The sequence below is a fragment of the Aotus nancymaae genome, unplaced genomic scaffold (genome assembly GCF_030222135.1).
Source record: "Aotus nancymaae isolate 86718 unplaced genomic scaffold, 86718_ANA_hifiasm-v0.15.2.pri h1tg000025l, whole genome shotgun sequence".
NCBI classification, from domain to species: Eukaryota; Metazoa; Chordata; class Mammalia; order Primates; family Aotidae; genus Aotus; species Aotus nancymaae.
Window position 1 is genome coordinate 11,574,600 of NW_026988438.1, and position 25,288 is coordinate 11,599,887.

General features: G+C 34.2%; 1 protein-coding gene across 1 annotated transcript in view; it reads right to left on the minus strand.

Moving 5' to 3' along the window:
* Positions 1–25,288, minus strand: part of GLCCI1 (glucocorticoid induced 1) — a 134,511-nt gene that overhangs the window by 65,455 nt on the left and 43,768 nt on the right. The window contains exons 2-3 of the mRNA XM_012450880.3: positions 24,181–24,332; positions 4,272–4,358 (exon numbers count right to left, since the gene is read on the minus strand). Coding sequence (XP_012306303.3) covers positions 4,272–4,358; positions 24,181–24,332 — 239 coding nt within the window. The remainder of the gene's footprint in view (positions 1–4,271; positions 4,359–24,180; positions 24,333–25,288) is intronic.

Consider the following 25,288-nt stretch of genomic DNA (forward strand, 5'->3'; position numbering starts at 1 on the left):
CTCCATTGGGGGTTGGAGGCGATGAACAGTGTAGGCTTCTATTTTTGTGTTACGGCTGTTTTTGTTTACCTGTTCCTTTCCTGCTTTCTTTTGTGATATTTTTTAGTATGCCTTTTGCGATATTTTAAAATTTCTCTATTTTTTCTTTTTTTACATTTTTGGAGTTATCATCTTAGTAACTTAGCAACTGCTCTAGGGCTTATAATGTATCTTACTTTATCACAATCTACATCACAATACTTAATTCCAGTAAAATAGAAACTATACTTCAATATATGTCCTTTTCCTCACTCCTCCTTTGTGCTATAATCATATATATTTCACGTACATGCTATCAATCCAACAAAACAATGTTGAACACTCTTTTATATTTACCACATATTCACTATTCCCAGCACTCTTCAATTCTTCCTAGAGATGCAATTTAATATCCAGTGTTACTTCCTTTCAGCCTAAAGATTTGCTTTATTATTTCTCAAAAGACAGTCTGACAGGGAGAAAAGATCCCAAGTTTTATCTGGAAATGTCATTTTTTTTTGCCTCCAGTTTGGAAGACTAGTTTTGCTGGATATAGAATACTTGGTTGACAGCTTTGGTTCATTTTTTTTCTTTCAGCACTTTGAATGCATCAGGTCTTATGGTTCTTATAGCTTCTGATTTTAAAGTCAGCGGTTAAAGTTATTAGTGGTCCCCTATGTGTGATGACTAATTTTCTTCTTCTTACGGCTCTCTGTGTTTTCCTAGTTGTGATTAGCTGAGCTTTATCAATCTGTAAATTGTTTTTGACCAAATTTGGAAAGTTCTCTGTTAGTATTTCTTTAATTCTTTTTCTTTAAAGAATTTCTTTAACTCTGCTGTCTTTTCTCCTATGAGGTTTTTTTCAACTTTAATCTTTTTTTCCTCTCTGTTCTTCAAGGTACATAAATTCTGTTGACTTACCTTCAAATTCCTTGATTCTTCTGCCATTGCAAATCCGCAGTCAAGCCAATCTAACACATTTTTATATTTATATTTAGTTATTGCCCTTTTTAAGTCTAGAATTTTGTTTCCTCCTTTTTTAGAATGATGTCTTTGTGAAAACTCTTTATTCATTGAGTCCTTGTAGTCCTACTTTCCCTTTAATTCTTTAATCATGGTTTCCTTTATGTCTTTGAACATATTTACAATAGCTGCTTTGATGTCTTTGTCTGCTAAATACATCATAAAGATACATACAGTTTCTAATGACTGCGTTATTTTCCTGAGCATGTACCATACTTTTTTGTTTCTTTGTATATCTCAAAACTTTTTGCTGAATGCTGGATATTTTAGATAATGTTTTATAGCAACTCCAGATTCTGATTTTCTCCCCTGAGAGTTGTTGTCTATTTGTTATTTTTTAATAGTCTACAAGTCTGTTTCCCCTGCAATGTGTGACTGCTTATGTCTCTATTATTTTTTGCCTGACTTCTTAAGACCTTTTAAAGCACGTCTCCAGTGTTCACCATAGTGTTTGGCCAAAGACTGATTGTACATTTTATTCAAACATCTGAACCCAATAAGGCTTCTACTTCCCACTGATAGAATTTGTTTGTGGACAGAGGAGAGCATTTGAAGTTCAGGTTTTTTACATGTCTCCCCTGGTTGTATTTCCAGTAGCCCACTTGAATTTCCTCTGCACCTATTCTTAAGCTCTACTGGCCAGAAACAAGTCAGTGGCTTGGGCCCACTCTGTTCTCTGCTGTGCATGTCCACAGCCGTCAACCTGGGATATGTGGGGAATTTATCAAGCTCTCACTACTGTCTTACCTCTCAAAAGTCTCTACTAAACTCAACTAGTCAAAGAGTCTACCGTTGGCCCCAAACTGGACTACAATCTCAGGCTAATAAAGTTGTTGGCCCTCTTTGTTTATTTGCCACAGAGATCACTATTTTAACCTACAGTGCTCTGCATCAACCGATTTCTCTGCAACAGTGGAAGCAAAGCTGCTGATTTTCATCCTGATTGAAATGCTATGCAACAGAGCTGGGGACAAGAAAAAGGGGAAAAGGAGTAGCACCAGATCATGAATTTGTGCTCTTCTTACCCTACTTCATTACTTTTCATGAATAAAACTTCTCAGTTTGTTAGGTAAGGTACTCAAACAGTTGTTTTTTTGTTTGTTTGTTTATTTTTGAGATGCAGTCTCACTTTGTCCCCAGGCTATAATGCAGGGGCACGATCTCAGCTCACTGCAACCTCTGTCTCCCAGATTCAAGCAATTCCCCTGCCTCAGCCTCCTGAATAGCTGGGAATAAAGGCAAGCGCCACCAAGCCCAGCTAATTTTTTGTATTTAAGTAGAGATGGGGTTTCACCATGTTAGCCAGAATGGTTCAATCTCCTGACCTTGTGATCTGCTGGCCTCAGCCTCCCAGTGTTGGGATTACAGATGTGAGCCACTGCATCCAGCCTCAAACAGTTGTTTTGACAGTTTTGTCCAGCTCTATTCCTTTTTAATAATATATATCACTATTCCTATGTCATATATTCCTGTAATCCAGTTATAGGATTATAAATTAATTATAAATCCAACAAAACAGTGTTAAAAATTCATATTTACTCACATATGTACTATTCCCAGCACTCTTCAATTCTTCCTAAGGATTCAAATTAATATCTGGCATTACTTACTTTCAGCCTAAAGATGAGTAAATCTTGGTGATAACTCTAAGACTGTATTTAACTCTGAGATAAAAGTACAAGTTCATTTATTTGTCATTCATATGCTATACATACATATGTAATTATTGTAAGCGATATTATACTCAGCTTCGTTTGTTTTTTGTTGCTGCTGGAGAAAACTGATTTTTCTGCATACATGTATGGTAGACAGAAGGAGCTAAGTAATTCTCTACAACCATACTATAAAGGAGCTGCTCAAAATATAATACAATCATAAGTAAAATCATGCTAATAAACTATATCTATGCAGTCCAGACACCACAGTATATGAAGGACACTGATAACCTATAGTATATAAAAATTATACAAAGACGCCTGGAAACTGGTATATGAGAACAATTTTGAGACAAATGCTGATGTTTACACTGGAGAAAAAAAAAAGGCTTATTGCTAGCCTTTAAAATACTTGGACTTACTCAATATTGATCCAGAGGACAACGTGAAAACTAAGTTATCTAATTCTAAGTTCCATACATAAGAGAAGATATTTAACAACTTAAAACAATTTAACTGGTTCTTTTGTAAAATAATGAGTTTTCCTCACTAAGAATGATCATGGCTTGGTGCTGTGGCTCACGCCTGTAATCCCAGCACTTTGGGAGGCCGAGGTAGGCAGATCACTTGAGGTCAGGAGTTCGAAACTAGCCTGGCCAATATGGCGAAACCCCATCTCTACTAAAGATAAAAAAAAGTAGCTGGGTGTGGTGGCACACATCTGTAATCCCAGCTACTCAGGAGGCTGAGGCAGGAGAGTTGCTTGAACCTGGGTAGTGGAAGCTGCAGTGGGCCAAGATTGTGCCACTGTACCAGCCTGGGCGACAGAGCGAGACTCCATCTCAAAAAAAAAAAGAATAACAGAGATTGGATGACCACCTTTTTAAGGATCATTTATTTAGAGGATAGACTAGATGACCTTTCAACTCTAAATTTCTGTAATTTATAAATACAAATAAAAAAGAATTTAGATTGATAAAAGTATCAGGAACAATAATACAAAATATACATATAGATATGACACTTCAGGTTATTAATAAATAAGTAAATTGGTCATAGAAACCACATTTCTAAGAAACAGGATTCCACTCTATCGTTGGGTTCCAAAGGGTGACAATATGCTGGATATCATTTAAAAAGCTATTAGAAACAGGAAACACTATCCTACCATGGTACAAAGCTATAATCTATAGCTCTGGTTGCTACAACTTAAAAACAAGGAAGCTGAAGAGAGAACAAAAGATAACTCAAATGAACAAGATACAGAGAGTATTACATAAACTCAGACTTCATTCTGGAAAGGCTAAAACTGACTGAGTGCATAACAATTATTTATAAAAGGCAAAATACCCAGATAAGATAAATTCGGACTTGTTCACCAAAATGTAGAATGCAACCTACCTATCCAGAATTTGTCTTAACTTTATGAAAACCTGCCTAGAATTTGTCTTAACCTTACTAAAAGAGGTAAGGTTAGGACAAATTTTTAAAGTATCATTACATTCAGGAAATACTAAGGTAATCTAATTTACTAGGACCTAAACAGGTTATCAACTGAAAACAGAAATAACTTACCTCTTTCAGTTGATCAGCACTCCCCCATGATGCAGAACGCTGGTGTGACCTCTTTTCTGTACCCTCTTCTGCCCAACAGCTAGGTGTCTTTAAAAAAAATATATATATAAAAAATAAGAAATTTTCTCTCTACTTCCTAATCTCAAGCAACTGAAACATATTTCAAATTCTTAGTACATACCAGTTACAGAGCTATACTAAAATCCCTTAAACGCTAAGAGTTTCATGACCCAGTGAAATGTTTAAAATATATATTCTGCCATATTCTGAATTATATAGGCTCAAAGATGTCTCTGAGTCACCTTTCTTAAAACATTTGATATCTTCACATCAATAACATTAAAAACTTATTTATAAAATTCAAAGGGAATTGTAAAGATTTGTATATTGGTCTTTCTAAAGAGAATAGCTGAACGAAATTCAATAAACAGAGGTAAAATGAACAGAAGTATCTCCAAAGCAGGAGTATTAAAAAATGACCTATATTTCAAATATTTAGCTGCAGGACTGACTGTACTGCTTTTCCTGTACTTGGGGAAACGTATTAGTATCCTTTTTGAAAAATATCAGGCATCTTTGTATAAAAAACATCAAGTTATTATAAAAGTGAAAAAGATTAAAAATAGTAAATATAAGCTAAATAAACTGAAGTAATACATCGTCTAAAAAATCTGAACCAATATGTCGGAAAAGAGAATCATCTTTATCTAAAATATCATTTTCAGTTTTTTAGCCATGAATAGACACTATCCTCAAATGTAACACAAACCACTAAATCCCAAATAATACAGTGGTAAGACCATTTAATAGTTGTATTAAAAAAATTAAACAATAGGCTGAGCACAGTGGCTCACGCTCGTAATCCCAGCACTTTGGGAGGCTGAAGCGGGTGGATCACCTGAGGTCACGAGTTCAAGACCAGCCTGACCAACACTGTGAAACCCCGTCTCTACTAAAAATACAAAAATTAGCCAGTCGTGGTGGCAGGCACCTGTAATCCCAGCTATTTGGGAGGCTGAGACAGAAGAATCACTTGAACCCAGGAGGCAGAGGTTGCAGTGAGCCGAGATCATGCCATTGCACTCCAACCTGGGCAATGAAAGTAAAACTTCATCTCAAAAAACAAAACAAAACAAAACAAAAAAAATTAAACAACATTAAAATATCATCTTTAAAATATGAGAAGACTCTTGTGTAATATAAATTAGAAAGGGTAAAAACCACTACTAAAAGGGCAATGATTATGACAGTAACTACATACAGCTTTAAAAATTCTTTTTCATTACATGCTGAAAAATGCATCATTAATATTAAGGCCATAGTTGTGACTATATAAGTTCTTATGAGGAAGTCATCAGTTCTATTTTATACAGTTCAAAATGCTTGTGGAAAACTTTTTAAATAATCACATCTTCAAAGCAATGATATTCAAAAATAAAACTACTAACAAGTGAATGCTAGCTGAATACAAAAATAAACTGCTTGAACAGTTCACTGGTAAAATGAAGTTGTTTAGTCAATTGACAGAGTAAAATATTTTATTCAATCAGCAAGTCCAAGGATAAGAGGTATCAATATATTAAATATGTTGCTTAGACAAAACTATTAGTTATTAGAATTTCCTATGTTCCATCCTATATAAGATGAACTACTCTGAAAATAATTCAGCCCTCCAAATAATTGTATCCTTAATAATAAATTTATTCCAAAATTATTCAATTGTTTAGTCACTTTTATTCTGAGAATTTATGTAACAATGTTTTTACCTGTCTACCAACTGAACATTACTCTTACCAAAAACGAAAAGATTAAGGATCATAATCTTCATAACTCAAAGTATATTCACAGGAAATGAGTCAAATTTTTAGCATTTTCCGTAATTACTAAAAACCAACATTTATAATGTGAATTATGTTCATTTTGTACAGCTCTTTTTCAAAGGACATTTAAATATACTGTATCTCCAACTTAACAGACAAATGATAGCCACAAAACTTCTGCAATTGCTTCAATACTGGCAAGCATGCCAATAGCAAAAGGAACTAAATCTGAGTTCTCTTATCTCAAAGATTATCTTTTTTCTTCCTATTATACTTTTCTTAAGAATGAATTTGAAAACCTATTCAATTATTTCAGAATGTATTATTATTTACACAAAAGAATTATCTACAAAAGAAATCCAGTTAGTAGTATATGTATAGTTATGTGCTACATAACAATGCTTTGGTCAGTGATGGATGGCATACATAACAGTGGTCCCGTAAAATTATAATGAAGCTGAAAAATTCCTATTACCTAGTGATGTTTTGATGATCCTGATCTTGTGTAGGCCTAGGCTAATGTGTATGTTTGTCTTAGCTTTTAAAAAAAAAGTCTAAAAAACAAAATAAAGAAAAATAAATAAATAATAAAAGCTGATAGAGTAAGAATACTTTGGCACGGTTGTACAATATGTTTGTTTTAAGCTAAGTGTTATTATGAAAGGATCAAAAAGCTAAACAAAATTAAGTTTATGAAGTAAAAATGTTATTGCAAGCTGAGGTTAACATTATTGAAGAAAGAAAAATATGTGTTACAAACTTAGTGTAACCTAAATGTGCAGTGTTTAAAAAGTATACAGTAGCTTACGGTAATATACTAAGCCTTCACATTCACTCACCACTCACTGATTGACCCAATCAGACTAAGTTCCAGTCCCTCACAATCCATTCCAAGGTATATGCCCTAAACAGGTGTATCATTTTCTATCTTTATATATTATATTTTTACTGTACCTTTTCTATGTCTAGATATACAAATACCATTATGTTACAACTTCCTACAGTCTTCAGTACAGTATCATGCTATACAGTTTTGTATCCTAAGAGCAATGGGCTACGCCACATAGTCTCAGTGTGTAGTAGACTACATCATCTAGGTTTGTGTAAGTACACCCTATGATGTTTGCACAGTGATGAACGCCCAATGATGCATTTCTCAGAACATATCCCCATCATTAAGTGATAATGACTGTAGTTTTTAAAAGAGAAAAATGACTGGAAGAGTTCTCACAAACATATGACTATAGAGTACAAATAAATTATTTAAGTATAGTCATCATAACCTCGACTTTCCAAAAATATCCCTCCAAGAGTAATTTTAATTCCATCAATTTAAAATAAACAGTATGAAAAATATTCCCATCTACAAATATTATCTACAAATTGCATTATCCAATAAAATAGCTACTAGCCACATATGCCTATTTAGATTTAAACTAATGAGGACCTAAAAAAAAAAAAAACTAAATTTCCTTAGTCACACTTAGCATATTTTAAAAGCTCAACAACCACATGTGGCTACTGGCTGTCATATAGGACAACACGGATATGGAACATTTCCATTACTGAAGAAAGTTCAATTGGAGAGCAGTGTTCTATACACTGGTCACCAAGTTTTAGTAAGTTATTTTAGCCAAAACAAAACCATAAGATGGCTACCAAAATCAAATCTATTTAAAGCTGATGCTTAAAAAGTCATAGAAGGTGAACTAATTGAATCCAATTTATTACACCTGAGTATCCGAGAAATGTTTTAGCATTTCAGTCAGGAAAATAACACAAAGTAGCAAAAATTCTTTAGTTTCATATCAGCAAGCAGCCCCTTCCGAATGGCCTGTTATTCTGTCCATTAATCTAGACTAGAATTTTTAAAATAGTGCTATATATAATAGTGCCCTTGGTGCTAACAAGAGTAGACAAAAGGGTTCCACAGTCAAACAAATTTAGGAAAAATTGTAATATCATATCATCATTTAAAAGAAATGAAACTTTTGTACACTTGAACAATGCAGAACAAAAACCTATCTGCAAGGCTGTTGACAAAAAAGGTAACTGGGGTAAAAAAAAAGCCTCAATGTTTAAAGGATATGTATAGGTAGAAGAGGTCCTTTTTTTATTCTCAATCCATGGAAGCCTCCAAAGTCCAGACCATGAAATTTCTTTCCAACCTCTAGGGCCATACTGCCAGCTCCAACCTGGGTGAGAACCACTTTTTCTCTAAGTAAAATATGAAAAGAACAGTCCCACTGCACAGGACTAAACAGGTGCAAAATGAATACCATTAGAAAAATTATTTTTGTCTCCTGCTGAACAGTCTAGGGAGAAAGAAAAAAGGAAAAAAAAATTAAAAAAAAAGAAAAATTATTTTTGTCTAGATCAATCAAAAAGCTTAAATACTGGCTGCTTTTGTTATGTATATCTTTATTTACTAACTTGTGAGGGCCAGTATGCTTTTTAGTTTTATCAATTTCAAACCAGCTCAAACTAACTTCAAGCAAAAAGTATTCTTTTTCAATGTGCAAAAGTCTAAAGCCATTTAAAAAAAAATCCAAAACGATTACATCACAAAATTCTTTAATCTTATTTAAAACTTAAAAAATCTACTTTTATGTGGTTCATCACTGGTCTTGAAATTTGTTATAGTTTATCATTTATAGAAATATGAGTACTGACTGCTAGTTATTTTATAGTAGTTATAGCAATGATAAACCCAGCAAGAAATGAGATGGAATTAGCTGAAAAATCAATGACACTTAAATTAAAAATGAATTATGACCACAGACTGATCTTAAATTATGAAAAACTTTTAGATTAGGTAATGGCAAACCCTTCATTATTTATAAATATACACTTTAGAAATTTTTCTTTTGACTAAAAAAATTTTTAACTTCTTTTAAAACTTTTTTTTTTAAAGATTATTTGAAAAGTCTATCCTGATGAAGTATTACAAAGCAGCACAAAAGATTATGGTTCTAGTATAATCATCTGTTGCCTTTCTGGTAACAGTAGTAACCAGATATAGTAAATAGCTGCTTTGGATAGCAAAGAGTATAGAAAAAGGCAGAATTCAGCTCAAACAAAACACTGTGAAAATTAAGACTCCATTTTAATTTTATGTAAAGTTGGAGGGTTGTTTTTAAAGCTTTAGTAATACAGCAATAAGGAGCAGTTATATTTTCAAATTTTTTATCAAACTCCAACTCTATGCTAAGTTTTGTGCTCATTATATTAGACCAGTTTGAAAGTGCAGTCCCCAGATAAGCAGTAGCCACATCACATGTTAGAAATGCAAATTCTCAGGCTCAAGCCCAGAGTTACTAGATCTGAAACTCTTAGATAAGGACCAGCAATATTTTACTTTTTAAACAAGATTTTCAGATGATTCTGATGGATGCTAAAGTTTGAAAACCAGTCTTAGATTTAAAAAATTGCAATCAGTAACATATGGATTCTGCAATCAAGATGTCATGTTGACCATATACGCACTCATTTTTCTTGCTAGTTTTGACCATGTTGTTTTAAAGTCTCTTATATCTGACAGAAAATCAGCAATACAGGTGAGTACTATATACCACCAAAAATATTTTTCACATCATTCTGAAAAACACCCACTGAAGTCATAAAAACTAATAGTGCTAAGATGATGGCATGAATATCACCAAGTATAACTAAGTAATGGAGGAGGGAATAGTTTTCATGAGAATGTAACTACACTCTCCTGCACCTGAACCTATGGACGTGAAGTACCACTTATTTGTAAGACAGCAAACACACAATAACTACTTCTGACTGATGAATCCTGACCTACCAGGAGTTGTTTATTGAATTTCAGAGACTCACATGCTCTGGGGTCATTTTTATCATTTCTGTGCCATTTCCTACCAGTCCAGACTTAATGTTCATAATTGTATAATCAATAGTTGATACTAGCAATAATGACTTTTTCTGTACACTTAATTCAATATTATGATATTTAAACCTGGCAACAGTAACATACTATAGATAATACTTAAAGGCAACCAACACGTATCAGTGTCTATTATGTCACAGATACTCTGCTAGAGCTTAATTAACATGGACTATTTCATATAATCCTCATTGCAATAGGCTGTGTGAACAATAATAGTTGCCCTCCAAAAGCTGTTAGAATTCCAACAGCATGGAAAAGTTATCCCTTGGTTTATACTGATCCTAACAATATGGTATCTCCCATATCGATCATTCATTTATTCATTCATTTATACAAAATAGTATACCTTGAGAGGCATACTGTTATTTCATACCATATCGTAAACTATGACCTAATTTTAAACTATGATAATTCTGTGATGTTAATTGTTAAGGCATAATGTCTTTAACATAAAAATGTCTCTCAGTAAATTCTGTTTAATACTATCACAGGAATTATATATATATATATAATATATAATTAATATATTTACATAATATTAATTATATATAATAATTATATAATTATATGAATAAAATAATTAATAATTATATATATAATTATATGTGTATAATTATATATATATTTTATACTTTAAGTTCTGGGGTTACATGTGCAGATTGCGCAGGATTGTTACATAGGTACACACATGCCATGGTGGTTTGCTGCATCCATCCCCCCGTCATCTACATTAGGTATCTCTCCTACTGTTATCCCTCCCCAATCCCCCCACATCCTCCTATGCCTCCCGTAGCTCCCCCACCCCCAAATAGGTTCCCCTCCCTGTGTCCATGTGTTCTCATTGTTTCAGCACACACTTGTGAGTGAGAACATGTGGTGTTTGGTTTTCTGTTCTTGTGTCAGTTTGCTGAGAATGATGGTTTCCAGATTCATCCATGTCCCTGCAAACAACATGAACTCATCCTTTTTTATGGTTGCATAGTATTCCATGGTGTATATATGCCACATTTTCTTTATCCAGTCTATCACTGATGGGCATTTGGGTTGATTCCAAGTATTTTCTATTGTAAACAGTGCTACAATGAACATATGTGTGCATGCGTCTTTATAACAGAATGATTATAAGCCTTTGGGTATATACCCAGTAATGTGATTGCTGGGTCAAATGGTATTTCTATTCTTAGATCTTTGAGGAATCACCACACTGGCTTCCACAATGGTCGAACTAATTTACACTCCCACCAACAGTGTAAAAGCATTCCTATTTCTCCACACCCTCTTGAGCATCTGTTGTCTCGATTTTTCAATGATTGCCATTCTAACTGACAAGAAGTGGTATCTCCATGTGGTTTTGATTTGTATTTCTCTAATGACCAGTGATGATGAGCATTATTTCAGATGCTTGTTGGCTACATAAATGTCTTCTTTTGAAAAGTGTCTGTTCATATCCTTTGCCCACTTTTTGATGGGGTTGTTTTTTTCTTGTAAATTTGTATAAGTTCTTTGTAGATTCTGGATATTAACCCTTTGTGAGACAGGTAGATTGCAAACATTTTTTCCCGTTCTGTTGGTTGCTGGTTCACTCTAATGATAGTTTCTTTTGCTGTGGTTCTTAAGTTTAATTAGATCTCATTTGTCTATTTTGGCTTTTGTTGTCATTGCTTTTGGTGTTTTAGTCATGAAGTCTTTGGAAGGAGGGATATCAGAGACTGAAGATCAACTCAATGAAATAATGCGAGAAGGCAGGATTAGAGAAAAAAAGAGTGAAAAGAAATTAACAAAGCTTCCAAGAAATATGAGATAATGTGAAAAGACCAAATCTACATTTGATCGGTGTACCTGAAAGTGACGGGGAGAACAAAACCAAGACGGAAAACAATACTCTTCAGGATGTTAACCATGAGACCTTCCCCAATATAGCAAGGCAGGTCAACATTCAAATACAGGAAATGCAGAGAATACCACAAAGGTATTCCTCAAGAAGAGCAACCCCAAGGCACATAATCGTCAGACTCACCAGGGTTGAAATGAAGGAAAAAATGCTAAGGACAGCCAGAGAGAAAGGTCGGGTTATCCACAAAGGGAAGCTCAGACTCAGCGGATCTCTCGGCAGAAACCTATAAGCCAAAAGAGAGTGGGGGCCAATATTCAACATCCTAAAAGAAAACAATTTTCAACCTAGAATTTCATATCCAGTCAAACTAAGCTTCATAAGGACAGGAGAAATAAAATCCTTTATGGACAAGCAATTGCTGAGCGATTTCATCACCACCAGGCCTGCCCTACTAGAGTTCCTGAAGGAAGCACTAAACATGGAAAGGAACAACTAGTACCAGCCACTCCAAAATCATACCAAACTGTAAAGACCATCGACACTATGAAGAAACTGCATCAACTAACAGGCAAGACAACCAGCTAGCATCAAAATGGCAAGATCAAACTGACATATAATAATATTAACCTTAAATGTAAATGGGCTAAATGTCCCAATCAAAAGACAGAGACTGGCAAATTGGATAAAAAGTCAAGACCCATAGGTGTGCTGTATTCAGGAAACCCATCTCACGTGCAAAGACACACATAGGCTCAAAATAAAGGGATGGAGGAAGATTTACCAAGCAAATGGAGAACAAAAAAAGCAGGAATTGCAATCCTAGTCTCTGATAAAACAGACTTTAAACCAACAAAGATCAAAAGAGACCAAGAAGGGCATTACATAATGGTAAAGAGATTAATGCATCAAGAAGAGCTAACTATTTCAAATATATACGCACCCAATACAGGAGCACACAGATACAAAAAGCAACTTCTCAATGACCTACAAAGAGACTTAGACTCCCACACAATAATTTAAGTGGGAGACTTTAACACCCCACTGTCAATACTACACAGATCAATGAGATCTCCAACTCATTAACAATGATATCCAGGACTTGAACTCAGATCTGGACTAAGTGGATCTAATAGGTATCTATAGAACTTTCCACCTCAAATGAACAGAACATACATTCTTCTCAGCCCCACATCACACTTATTCTAAAATTGACCACATAATTGGAAGTAAAACACTCCTCAGCAAACGCAAAAGAACAGAAATCATAACAGTCTCTCAGACCACAGCACAATCAAATTAGAATGCAGGACTAAGAAACGCACTCAAAACCGCACAACTACATTGAAACTAAACAACCTGCTCCTGAATGGCTACTGGATGAAAAATGAAATGAAAGCAGAAATAAAGATGTTCTTTGAAACCAATAAGAACAAAGACACAACATACCAGAATCTCTGGGACACATTATTAAAACAGTGTCTAGAGGGAAATTTATACCACTAAATGCCCACAAGAGAAGAGAGGAAAGATATAAAATTGACACTCTAACATCATGATTAAAAAAACTACAGGAGCAAGATAAAACAAATTCAAAAGTTAGCAGAAGACAAGAAATAGCTAAGATCAAAGCAGAACTGAAGGAAACAGAGACACAAAAAACCCTTAAAAAAAAAAAAATCAATGAATCCAGGAGCCGGTTTTTTGAAAGGATCACAAGATAGAACGCTAGCCAGACTAAAAAGAAAAAAGAATCGAATAGATGAAATAAAAAATGATAAAGGGGATATTACTACCAATTCCACAGAAATACAAACTACCATCAGAGATTACTACAAACACTTCTATGCACATAAACCAGTAAATCTAGAAGAAATGGATAAATTCCTGGAACTTACACCCTCCCAAAACTAAACCAGGAAAAGTTGAATCTCTGAATAGACCAATAACAAGGTCTGAAGTTGAGGCAGCAATTAATAGCCTACCAACCAAAAAATAGACAGGTTTTCAGCAGAATTCTACCAAAGGTACAAAGAGGAGCCTGAAACTATTTCAAGCAATAGAAAAAGAGGGAATCCTCCCTAACTCATTTTATGAGACCAACATCATACTGATACCGAAACCTGGCACAACTAAAAAAGAAAATTTTAGGCTAATATACATGATGAACATTGATGCAAAAATCTTCAATGAAATACTGGCAAACTGAATCCAACAGCACATCAAAAAGCTTATTCATCACAATCAAGTTGGCTTCATCCCTGGGATGCAAGGCTGGTTCAATATACACAAATCTATAAACGTAATTCATCACATAAACAGAACCAAAGACATGATTATCTCAACAGATGCAGAGAAGGCCTTTGACAAAATTCAACAGCCTTTATGCTAAAAACTCTCAATAAACTAGGTATCCATGGAACATATCTCAAAATAATGAAAGCTATTTATGACAAACCCACAGCCAATATCATACTGAATGGACAAAAAGTGGAAGCATTCCCTTTGAAAACTGGCACAAGACAAGGGTGCCCTCTCTCATCACTCCTATTCAACACAGTACTGGAAATTCTGACCAGAGCAATCAGGCAAGAAAAAGAAATAAAAGGTATTCAACTAGGAAAAGAGGAAGTCAAAGTGTCTTTATTTGTAGACAACATGATTGTATATTTAGAAGACCCCATCATCTCATCCCAGAATCTCCTTAAGCTGATAAGCAACTTCAGCAAAGTCTCAGCATACAAAATCAATGTGCAAAAATCACAAGCATTTTTATACACCAATAACACACAAACAGAGAGCCAAATCATGAATGAACTCCCATTCACAACTGCTACAAAGATAAATACCTAGGAATATTCTTTCCTAATTATCATGATAATTGTGTACAAGCCTCTGAGAAGAAACTTTAGACCAATGTGTATTGTGTAATATATGCCAAAACCTGTGAAGGAAACTGGTAGGATTGGGAGTTGAAAGAAAACAAAAATTTGTCTGCTGTGCCCATGGAGTAGTCATTCTTTCATTCCTTTACTTCCCTAATAAACTTGGTTTCACTTAAAAAAAAAAAAAAGAAAAAAAAGATAATAATTCCATGAAAAACGAAAAGAAAAGAAAAAAAAATACTTAGGGATACAACTAACAAGGAACATGAAGGACCTCTTCAAGTAGAACTACAAACCACTGCTCAAGGAAATAAGAGAAGACGCAAACAGATGGAAAAACATTCCATGCTCATGGTTAGGAAGAATAAATATCATGAAAATGGCCATACTGCCTAAAGTAATTTATAGATTCAATGCTATCCCCATCAAGCTACCAATGACCTTCTTCACAGAACTGGAAAAAGCCACCTTAAACTTCATATGGAACCAAAACAGAGCCTACATAACCAAGACAATCCTAAGAAAAAACAAAAACAAAAACAAAGCAGCAGGCATCACGCTATCTGACTTCAAACTATACTACATGGCTACAGCAATCAAAACAGCATGGTACTGGTACCAAAACAGAGATATAAACCAATGGAACAGAGCAGAGCCCTCGAAAGTAACACCATACATCTACAACTGTCTGATTTTTGACAAACCTTACAAAAACAAGCAATGGGGAAAGGATTCCCTGTTTAATAAATGGTTTTGGGAAAACTTTCTAGCCATATGCAGAAAGTTGAAACTGGACCCCTTCCTTACACCTTATACAAAAATTAACTCCAGATAGATTAAAGATTTAAGTATAAGAAAATATAAAAACCCTAGAAGAAAACCCAGGCAACACCATTCAGGACATAGGCATAGGCAAGGACTGTATCACAGGAATTTTTTATAGAAAATTGATACATGATATAACAGGTTGAGAACCAAAGTACAGGTCAATGTACAGAACCAACACAGGTCAGGGGACCAGAGTAATAGTGCTATTACAAATAAATACAACCTATTTCACAATTTTACCTAGAGTGAGCTAAGGGACAAAGGCATGAGAAAGCAATGAAGAAAAACAGGTTAATTTTGTTTTAGCTAAATGTTTCTTATAAAGGGAAGAAAACTGAGTATCTAGGTAATGGGAGTATGAGAAATACCTTTCACTGTATACTTTCTACTTTTGAACTAAAAAATTAGAATTAGTAAGTAGAATTCTGACTTTCTGGTAATTTTAGAAAGAGCATTTGAAAATCATGAATAAAATATTAAATATTTTAGTTATGGATTAAAATTTTTCATCAATACAGCTGAGTATATCCCTTTAGCAACCAAATAAATTACTCTCTAAACCAGAAACATGACTAATTTAGTGTGAACTATTCAACTCCAAAATTCCACAATCCTCTGTCTCATAAATTAGATGACGGCTGAAAGAAAAAGTAAAGGTGATCTCAACAGTCAGGGACCAGCTCCATAAAAATAATTTAGACCCCGAGAACGCATCTAAGAGGCAAAAACAGTCAAATCTTTAGGCTTGTTTTCATTTCATGCAGAAGTCCCCCAGCCCCTAAAATGTTTCAGCAACTGCTGTTTCTTAAATATATTTCAACAGCAAGCCCTTTGACAAGGGCACAGGAAACTCAAACAGCTGTAGAAAGTGTGACTTTTGGCCAGGAAATGAATTTCTGATCAGAGTGATAAAACTTAAAGTTATTTTTTATATCAGTAAGTATTTGAGGTACATCACCTATTCCTTTGACTAAAGTCCTCCCCAACCAAGTTCCTTTCAGGAATGGAGGAAAAGGGTAGGTACTTAAAATATGACGTCAATAGCAAAGAATATATATTTTAGTTCAGAATTAGTTGAGTTTATCGAGTGCTGCCTAAAGCCAAATGCTAAGTACTTAGTCTGAATCTGTTTCTTAAAAACAAATAGATTTCTAGGGAAAGATGCTGGCATAGAGGCAGGATCATAAAACTCTATATACTCAAGTAGCCTGAGATTAAGAAATTGCTTTATGTGCTTTTGGCATGCCTAATGTTCTACAGTTTAGCCTTTGAAAATTAATTTAAAACAATAAAATATCAAATATAACAACATCACCTGGAGAAAGGGAAGTATCAGTATATGTAATTTTATTTAAGATCTAACCATCCCATCTCTCACCCCTCAAAGAATACAAGTTTTGAAATCTCTCCCTGATACCAACCAAGAGACCAAGAGCAATGGAAGAAATTAAGAAAACTTTCTAAAGTGCTACAATCCAAAAACATACTAGGCTACTAAGCTTCTTAGGTAAAATCCTTTCAGACCCAAGTGACAGATAACTCAGATGATATTTATACCATGTTATGCTAGAGCACAGAGGAAGGAAATCTTGCAAAATCTTTTTATGAAGCAAGTGTAAAAACAATCTAAGGCTCATGAAAAAAATTTAAGACCTCATTGCTGAATAATAAACAAATATAAAATTAACAAACATACTCAATGATGAAATGGCATTTTCCACATAAAGAATTATTCCTGATTAAAACAAGAAAAACCATTACTAAAGATAAGCATGTGTACTCTATGTACAAAACGTATACACTGCCTCACAGCCGACATCAGTATACCTTGTCCAGTGAATAAACTAGACACATTACCATTAGAGTCAAGAAAAAGGCCAAGGCATTCAGTACCATAACTGTTAGTTTACATGGTTCTGGGAGTGGCAGCAAATGCAATTCCAAAAGAGGACACATAGCAAGGAATAAATAAAGAAAAGGATGTAGAATTACTATTTGGATAATCGTATATCTAAAAAAACAAAGAAAATTACCTAAACCATTACTAGAAACAAGAAAAGTCAAGTTGAATATGTCCTATACACAAATTAGATATTAAATATCCTAATTACAACAGCAACCAAAGAAGACAAAATTATTTTGATGTAAGTTTAACAAGAAATGTGTTGTTCCAGTACGAAGTTGTAAAATATTCTCAAGGACAAACATAAGACTTAAAAGAATAAAAAGATATGCCCCTTGGGTGGCTCACGCTTGTAATCCCAGCACTTTGGGAGGCCGAGGCAGGCAGATCACAAGATCAGGAGATCGAGACCATCCTGGCCAACATAGTGAAACCCCATCTCTACTTAAAATACAAAAAAATTAGCTGGGTATGGTGGCGCACGCCTGTAGTCCCAGCTACTTAGGAGGCTGAAGCAGGAGAATTGCTTAAACCCAGGAGGCGGAGATTGTAGTGAGCCGAGATTGTGCCACTGCACTGCAGCCTGGGCGACAGTGTGATACTCTTTCTCAAAAAAAAAAAAGATATGCCCTTTTCTTGGATAAGATTTAATATAATAATTCCCCTGAATAAATATTTAATTGTAATATAAAACATTCTAAGAGGAATGTGACAAATTATAAAATTAACTGAGAAAAATAAATATGCAAGACTAGCCATACAAATTATGACAATGAATTACTATGCAATATAAATTAAAATCATTCAGTAGTAGGCACAAAAAGATATTAATGGTATATAGTATAGCATAGAGAAGCCAGAAAGAGATCCAAATAAGAATGGAAATTTATGATATCACAAGGATGACATCTCAAATCAGCAGGGAAAAGATAAACTACTAATCAACTATTAGTCACTTTGAAACATAAAGCTGGATATCACCTCATGCCTTCCATCAAAATAAACTCCAGAAATATCAAAGAAAGAAATATTAAAAAAGAAACATAAAACTGTTAAAAGAAAATATAGTTTAAATAAAATTTTTTAACTTTGAGTAGAAATCCTTCCCAATTATGGCATAATGCAAAAAGCCACAAGGCACAGACTAATGTAATAAACATAAGCAGCCAGAAATAAACCCTCACATATATGGTCAATTGATTTTTGACAAGGGTGTTAAGGCCATTCAATGGGAAAAGGAAAGGCTTTTCAACAAATGGTGCTAGGAGAACTGGACATTCACATCCAAAAGAATGAAGTTGGACTCTTACCTTATACTGCATACAAAAATGGGCTCAAATGGATCAAAGACCTAAACTTAAAAGCTAAAATTCTTAGAAGAAAATAAGAAGAAAGCTTATTTGGCAATGATTTCTTGAATATGCCAACAAAAGTACAGGCAACAAATGGAAAACAGATAAACTGGACTTTATCAAAATTAAAAACTAGTTAACTATCAAAATAATAAAAACGCAACCCACAGAATGGGAGAAAATATTTGCAAACCATGTATCTGATAAGAGATTGATATCTAGAATATATAAAGAACTCCTAGAACTCAACAACAAAAAATCCGATTCAAAAATGGTCAAAGGACTTAAATAGACATTTCTCCAAAGAAAATATATAGATGGCCAAAAAGCAGATGAAGTAATGCTCAACATCATTAATCATTTAGGAAACACAAATAAAAAATCATTAAGATACCAGGGTGACTAATGTTTTTTTTTAAAAGGAATAAAGAAAATAACTACTGGCAAAAATGTAGAAAAACTGGACCCCTGAGCATTGCTGATGGGAGTATAAAATAGTATAGCCGTAGTGGAAAACAGCATGTCAGTTCAACAAAAATTTAAACACAGAATTACCCTATGATCCAGCAGTTCTACTTCTGGATATATATACAAAAGAACTGAAAGCAGAGACTTGAAAAGATATGCATACACTAATGTTGCCAGCACCATTATTCACAACTGTCAAAAAGCAGAAACAACCTAAATGTCCATCCATAGACAAATGAATAAAGAAAATGCGGTACGTATATCTAATGCAATATTATTCCACCTTAAAAAGAAAGGAAATTTTGACACATGCTACAACACAGATGAACCTTGAAATCAGTATACTAAGTAAAATAAACCAGACACAAAAGGATAAATACTGTGTGATTTTTCTTATATGAGGTTCCTAGAGTAAATTCACAGAGACAGAAAATAGAATGGTGGCTACCAGAGGCTGAGGTATGGTGAGGAGGATGGAGACCTAGTATTTAATAGGTGGAAAAAGTGAAAATGTGTTAGACATGGATGGTGGTAATGGTTTTACAGTAATATGAATGCACTTAATGCTATGGAACTGTACATTTAAAATATAGTTAATTCATCTTCATCCATGGTAAATTTAATTATTTTGGGGGTGAGGGAGGGGGGAGATAGGTCTCACTCTGTTGCCCAGGCTGGAGAGTAGTAGGGCAATCCTGGCTCTCACTGAAACCTTCGCCTCCTGGGTTCAAGCGATTCTCTTGCCTCATCCTCGGGGTAGCTGGGATTACAGACACATGACACCATGTCTGGCTATCATGTTATATGTATTTTACCACAACTTAAAAAATAGGGGAAAAAATGAGGTAGGGATTTATATGTTATAAGGAGAGATGCCCATGATCCATCAAATGGAAAAAGCAAGTCAATGATATGATATAGAGTATGATTTCATCTCTGTGTGTATATGTTTAAATAATATCTTACAGAAAATGTCTCAAAACATGTGCCCCCCGCCCCCGCCAAAAAAAAAGAACCTGTTAATAATAATTTTTTTAAGTAATAGGTCCAGGGAGTCAGCGGCTACTATTCATGTCCTTCTATATTACATGGATTATTTTACCATCAAAAAGCATTACTTTTAAAACAAAGTCAGATAAAACTCAAAAATACATAACTGAAATATTTACTTATTTTAATTTAGCTGAACTAAAAACATTCTGGAACAATTACAGAATGTCTATAAATATATCACTAAGCATCCCTGCAAGAACTGAGAAGCACAGAGAATTTATACTATGATAGGATGCTGACCTTGGCAGGGAGCAGATGCCTGAAGTGGAAACACTATGTTTAGGCAAGTGACTTTTTTCTTTTACAAGTTATATATAAAAAGCATTCAATCCATCATTTTATTACAATATAAATCTAATCAAAAGCATTTTAAGTCCTTGTTTAAAAAAACAAAAGCAGCAAGAAGGCAGTGGTGGTTTCTCTTGTTAAGACTGAATATATTAACTTGCAGAAAGCCTAATGAAAATCACCTCTGTAGATTAACACCATCATGTCTTCTAATTTAATGGACATTTCAAAAGAGGTGACATTTTGAGACTGAGGTAGCCTGTTCCACAGGCTGCTTTAGATGGACTACTCATACAAAGAAAATTGTCTAACTGTATCAGAAAAAGTTTAAGGTCTATAAAAGTCAAAGAAAGGTATAACAGGAAAATAAACTATTAAGATACTATTTTTAAAAAATGTTTAAATAAAATTAAGAAAAGTTAATTAAGCAAATGATAAAACTCAGAAAAAACACTTCCCATGCTGTTTTCTCTTTCTATTTTGATACTGATTTTATGTCCACACTGAATCTTTTGAAAAGTTTTTAATTAAGAAATGTAACATACAAAAAGCCTACAAAAATTTGTTTAAAAGGTTATTATACATTGCATATTAGTCAGTAGAGTGTTGGTTATAGGATAGTAACCACACAATCTCCAAATCCCAATGACTTAAAATTGCAAAAGTTAATTTCTTGCTCATACAACACGTATGAGTCATTAAGAAGGCTATGCTTGTCACTGTCAGTGATCCAGATGGACAAAGTAGGAGTGAACAGTTACTTCCCTGTCAGAGAGAATGCACCGGTTCTTTAAAGCTTCTTCCCAAATCAAGTCTCATGGCCACACTTAACTTCAAGTGGGCAGAGAAGCAGAGTCCTACCATGTGCCCAGGAGAGAGAATGCCAGTATCTAGGAACAGCTCTAATCACACTACTATACCTGGGAAGTTGTAGGAAATACCTCTGATTATTGCTGTATTTATTATTTTTATTACTTGGCCACTTTACAAAGAACACATATTACTTTCACATTTAAAAACACACTCTAACACAAAATTTAAAATTTGTCCAGAGACTATACCTCAGACTATGGATGAAGACTGAGAAATCATTACTGTCTTATTACAGTAACCTTAATTGCAAGTTCAATTTTAAGAGTTGGTAATACATTTTTTGTTTTATAAAGGTTGTGTCTGCAAGGCTACAGTAATAATATTATATTTCACAAATGGCTTTTAGTTTTTCTTTCTACTATGCTAAACAGATGACTCTAAATCTGGCAGTGATCCATTTCTTCAGAGGCCTTAAAAATGTAAAGCTGTATCTTTTAGACCTCAGAATAAACATGTGAATGTGCAAATTGGTTATTATTAATTTTAATTTACAGAAAAGAAAGCTTAAGACTGGGTCGCAAAGCAACCAAGTCAGTGGGCCATGAATTTTTTTTTTTTTAATATTTTACTAATAGAAATTTCAAACAGAACAGTTAAAAGAGAAAAAACCTGTTCATGAGGGCCCATAAAGCCAATACTCAGCTTAGATAACATTTTACTCTATTTGCTCCACCAGATTAGGTATCCACTCATCAATCAATCTTATTTTTGATTCATTTCAAAGTTGCAGACAGCAGTATACTTCATCTCTAAACATCTGAGTTCAGTATTTGTTTTCTGTTCATATTCTATGTTTTTAAAATTAAAGTTATATAGCAAAATGTGCAAGTGTACACTTGGGTAAGTTCTGATAAATGAATTCACCAACATAACCCAAACTTCTATTAAGATATATAACACTGGCCAAGCATGGTGGCTTACGCCTATAATCCTAACACTCTGGGAGGCCAAGGCTAGTGGCTCACTTGAAGCCAGTTCAACAGCAGCCTCTACTGCTGAAACTCCATCTCTACTAAAAATATAAAAATTAGCTGGGTGTGGTGGCAGGGGCCTGTAGTCCCAGCTACTTGGAAGGCTGAGGCATGAGAATTGTTTGAATCTGGGAGGCAGAAGTTGCAGTGAGCCGAGATCACACCACTGCACTCCAGCCTAGGCAACAGAACAAGACCCTGTCTCAAAAAAAAAAAAAAAGATACATAACATTTAACGTACAGAAATAGCAGAACGATGGTTATCAGAGGCTAACGGTTGATGGTCCTGGGGAGATGCTGGTCAAAGGACACAAAATTTCAGTTACGAGAAATAACTTCAAGCAATCTATTGTATATCATGATGACTACAGTAAATAACAATATACTGTATATTTGAAAATTTCTAAGAGAGATTTCTTCCTACCACACACAAAAAAATGAGGTAATGCATATATTAGATTGATTTAAACATTTCAAATGTGTGTATATATATCAAAGAATCATGCTATATACCATTAATATAAATAACTTTTACTTAATTAAATTAACTAATTTTTAAATTAATTAACATTTCCATTATCCCAGAAAGTTCCCTCAGTGGGCCTTCATTTGAATACATCTGTGCCCGGATCTTTAACTGTCTAGACCCACACCTCTAAGTTTTGCTAGTTATTTCTACTTGGAAATTCCACTGCCTGCCATATTAAACTTATCCTCTTCCTCACTAAATGAATACTCAATCAAAAGACTAGGGAAGCATAAAATATTACAAGGACAGAACTGATGAGATAGATGATAAAAAAGAAGCCAGTTTCACAGTTTCAAGCTTGCCTGAGAAAATGACAAAAACTGAGAAGTAGAGTTTTATAGATCATGTCCAAAAAACTCTCTTCCTGTCTTTTTCCTCATTCTTCAGAGATGAAACTCTATTCTATTTCCCTAACCTACAGAGCCCAAAATGTTCTTTCCTTTGAATGCCCTCACGTTTACACCTCTATTCATCTAACACTGTCTTCATTTACCAATTCTTTTAAACGTATGTCTTATCTACCTAACTGTGCGGCAGGTTCTTTAAAACCAATAACCATATCTTATATTTTTAGTATTCTTCATGATGACAATAAATGCTGATTGACTACTGTTAGGAAGATATGGTAAATAACTCAGATAATCATGAATAAAGATGTTTTCAGATTTTTTTTTTCTGTCATGGAGAAAAAGCTTTTCAAATCAAAAGCCTGGGGATCCTTCCAAAAACAGGAAATGTGACAGTTAATTTATATTTCCCTCTGAAGGCTTTTAATCTTGGTTTTAACAGAAAAAAATAAATTATCCATCATACATTTTATTAGGCATATGTTAATACTTTATAAATTATTTTCAAGAAGTGTGCAAACTACTCTTTAAGAAGTTTTATATTTTCTAAAATGGTTACTAGTCATTTTAATTTCCATTGGAAAGCAATTCTTAAAATTACAACAAAAGTCTTTAAAGCCATATAATATAGACTGACGTGCTATTTAAGTATTAAAGAATTTCAAAGCTTCTAAAACCCAGATGACAAAAAACAATTATTGCAAAGTTTATTTAAAACGATGAGTTTTCCTTTCTTCCTTGGGTGGATGTATTTCAAATTTGGATAAATTTTATTACATTACATTTTCTTTACTGTGATCAAAACAGAAGAAGTGCAGGGTGATAAGCTGATTTTGATTTGCTTATTTTACCTGAGTAGCTTTGTCTTTCATGCATGAAGGGTAGTGAACATGAGGATCCCGTGGCCACTGTCCTGTGAGGTAAGGTCCTGTTATTGTATCCAAAGAGGAGGTTCGCCTTATTGTACTAGAGGTTCGAACTTGCTGAGATTTTGGCCTGTCCACTACAAAAAGTGAAAAAAAAATAGATTAGTCATTAGTGAATAAAGTGAAATGTAAAGTTATTTAAACTTCATAGTTTGTAGAATATCATCCTGTCAATTTTCCCCGTGATACATATTTATACTAATAGCCCTGTTGTACAATCAGATGAAATGTATGACCCATGTCCCAAGGAAAATACATTCATGTTAAATCTTACATACATTTCCAGGGCTTCCACAGACCCTATGAAGCCTATCCATTTTAGGGACCTGTAATAAATCTGTGTATCATCTCTTGCCATTATTTTAATTGCATGCCTCACTTGAACTGCCAGTTTTCTGACTGCTATCTCTGCAACCACTTCAAGTAAACTTTACAGTTCCATGCCCAAACAGAAAAATTTCCATGGTTAGTCACCATATTTAACTTAAAGCCCATATTATTTAGTATGACATAATAAGCTTTCACGATTTGGCTGGCATATACTTCAATGTTTAATATCCTGCTACTCCATAATCCCATGCTAAGCATCACATGAATGGCCTGTGTTTTTCCAAAAGTAAAATGCACTCTTTCTGCCTCTGTACATTCTACTTCCTGAGCCTAGAACTCTCTCTTTTCTTGTTTACTTGACAAACAAATCATTTATTTTCAAGACTAGCTAAGATGTCACACTGCCTCTGTGAAAGCTTCCCCAATGCCCTTTTCTCTCCCCTTCCTTCTAAGATATACTTGCCTGTCTGTGCTTTCGTGGCACCCTAAGCTTATTTCTCTCTCCCCTCAGAGTGTAAGTTTAAACCCTACAGACTGACTAGGAGTCGGCATTCAATACTCACTTAATGAATTTATTCGCAACTACACAAAAATAACATGTATAAATAACTTTATATTTTAATTCAACCTCCTCATTCACAGATGAAGAATTTGAAGCCTAGAGGAATACTGAACAAAAGATGCAAACAGGAAACAGAGGTAA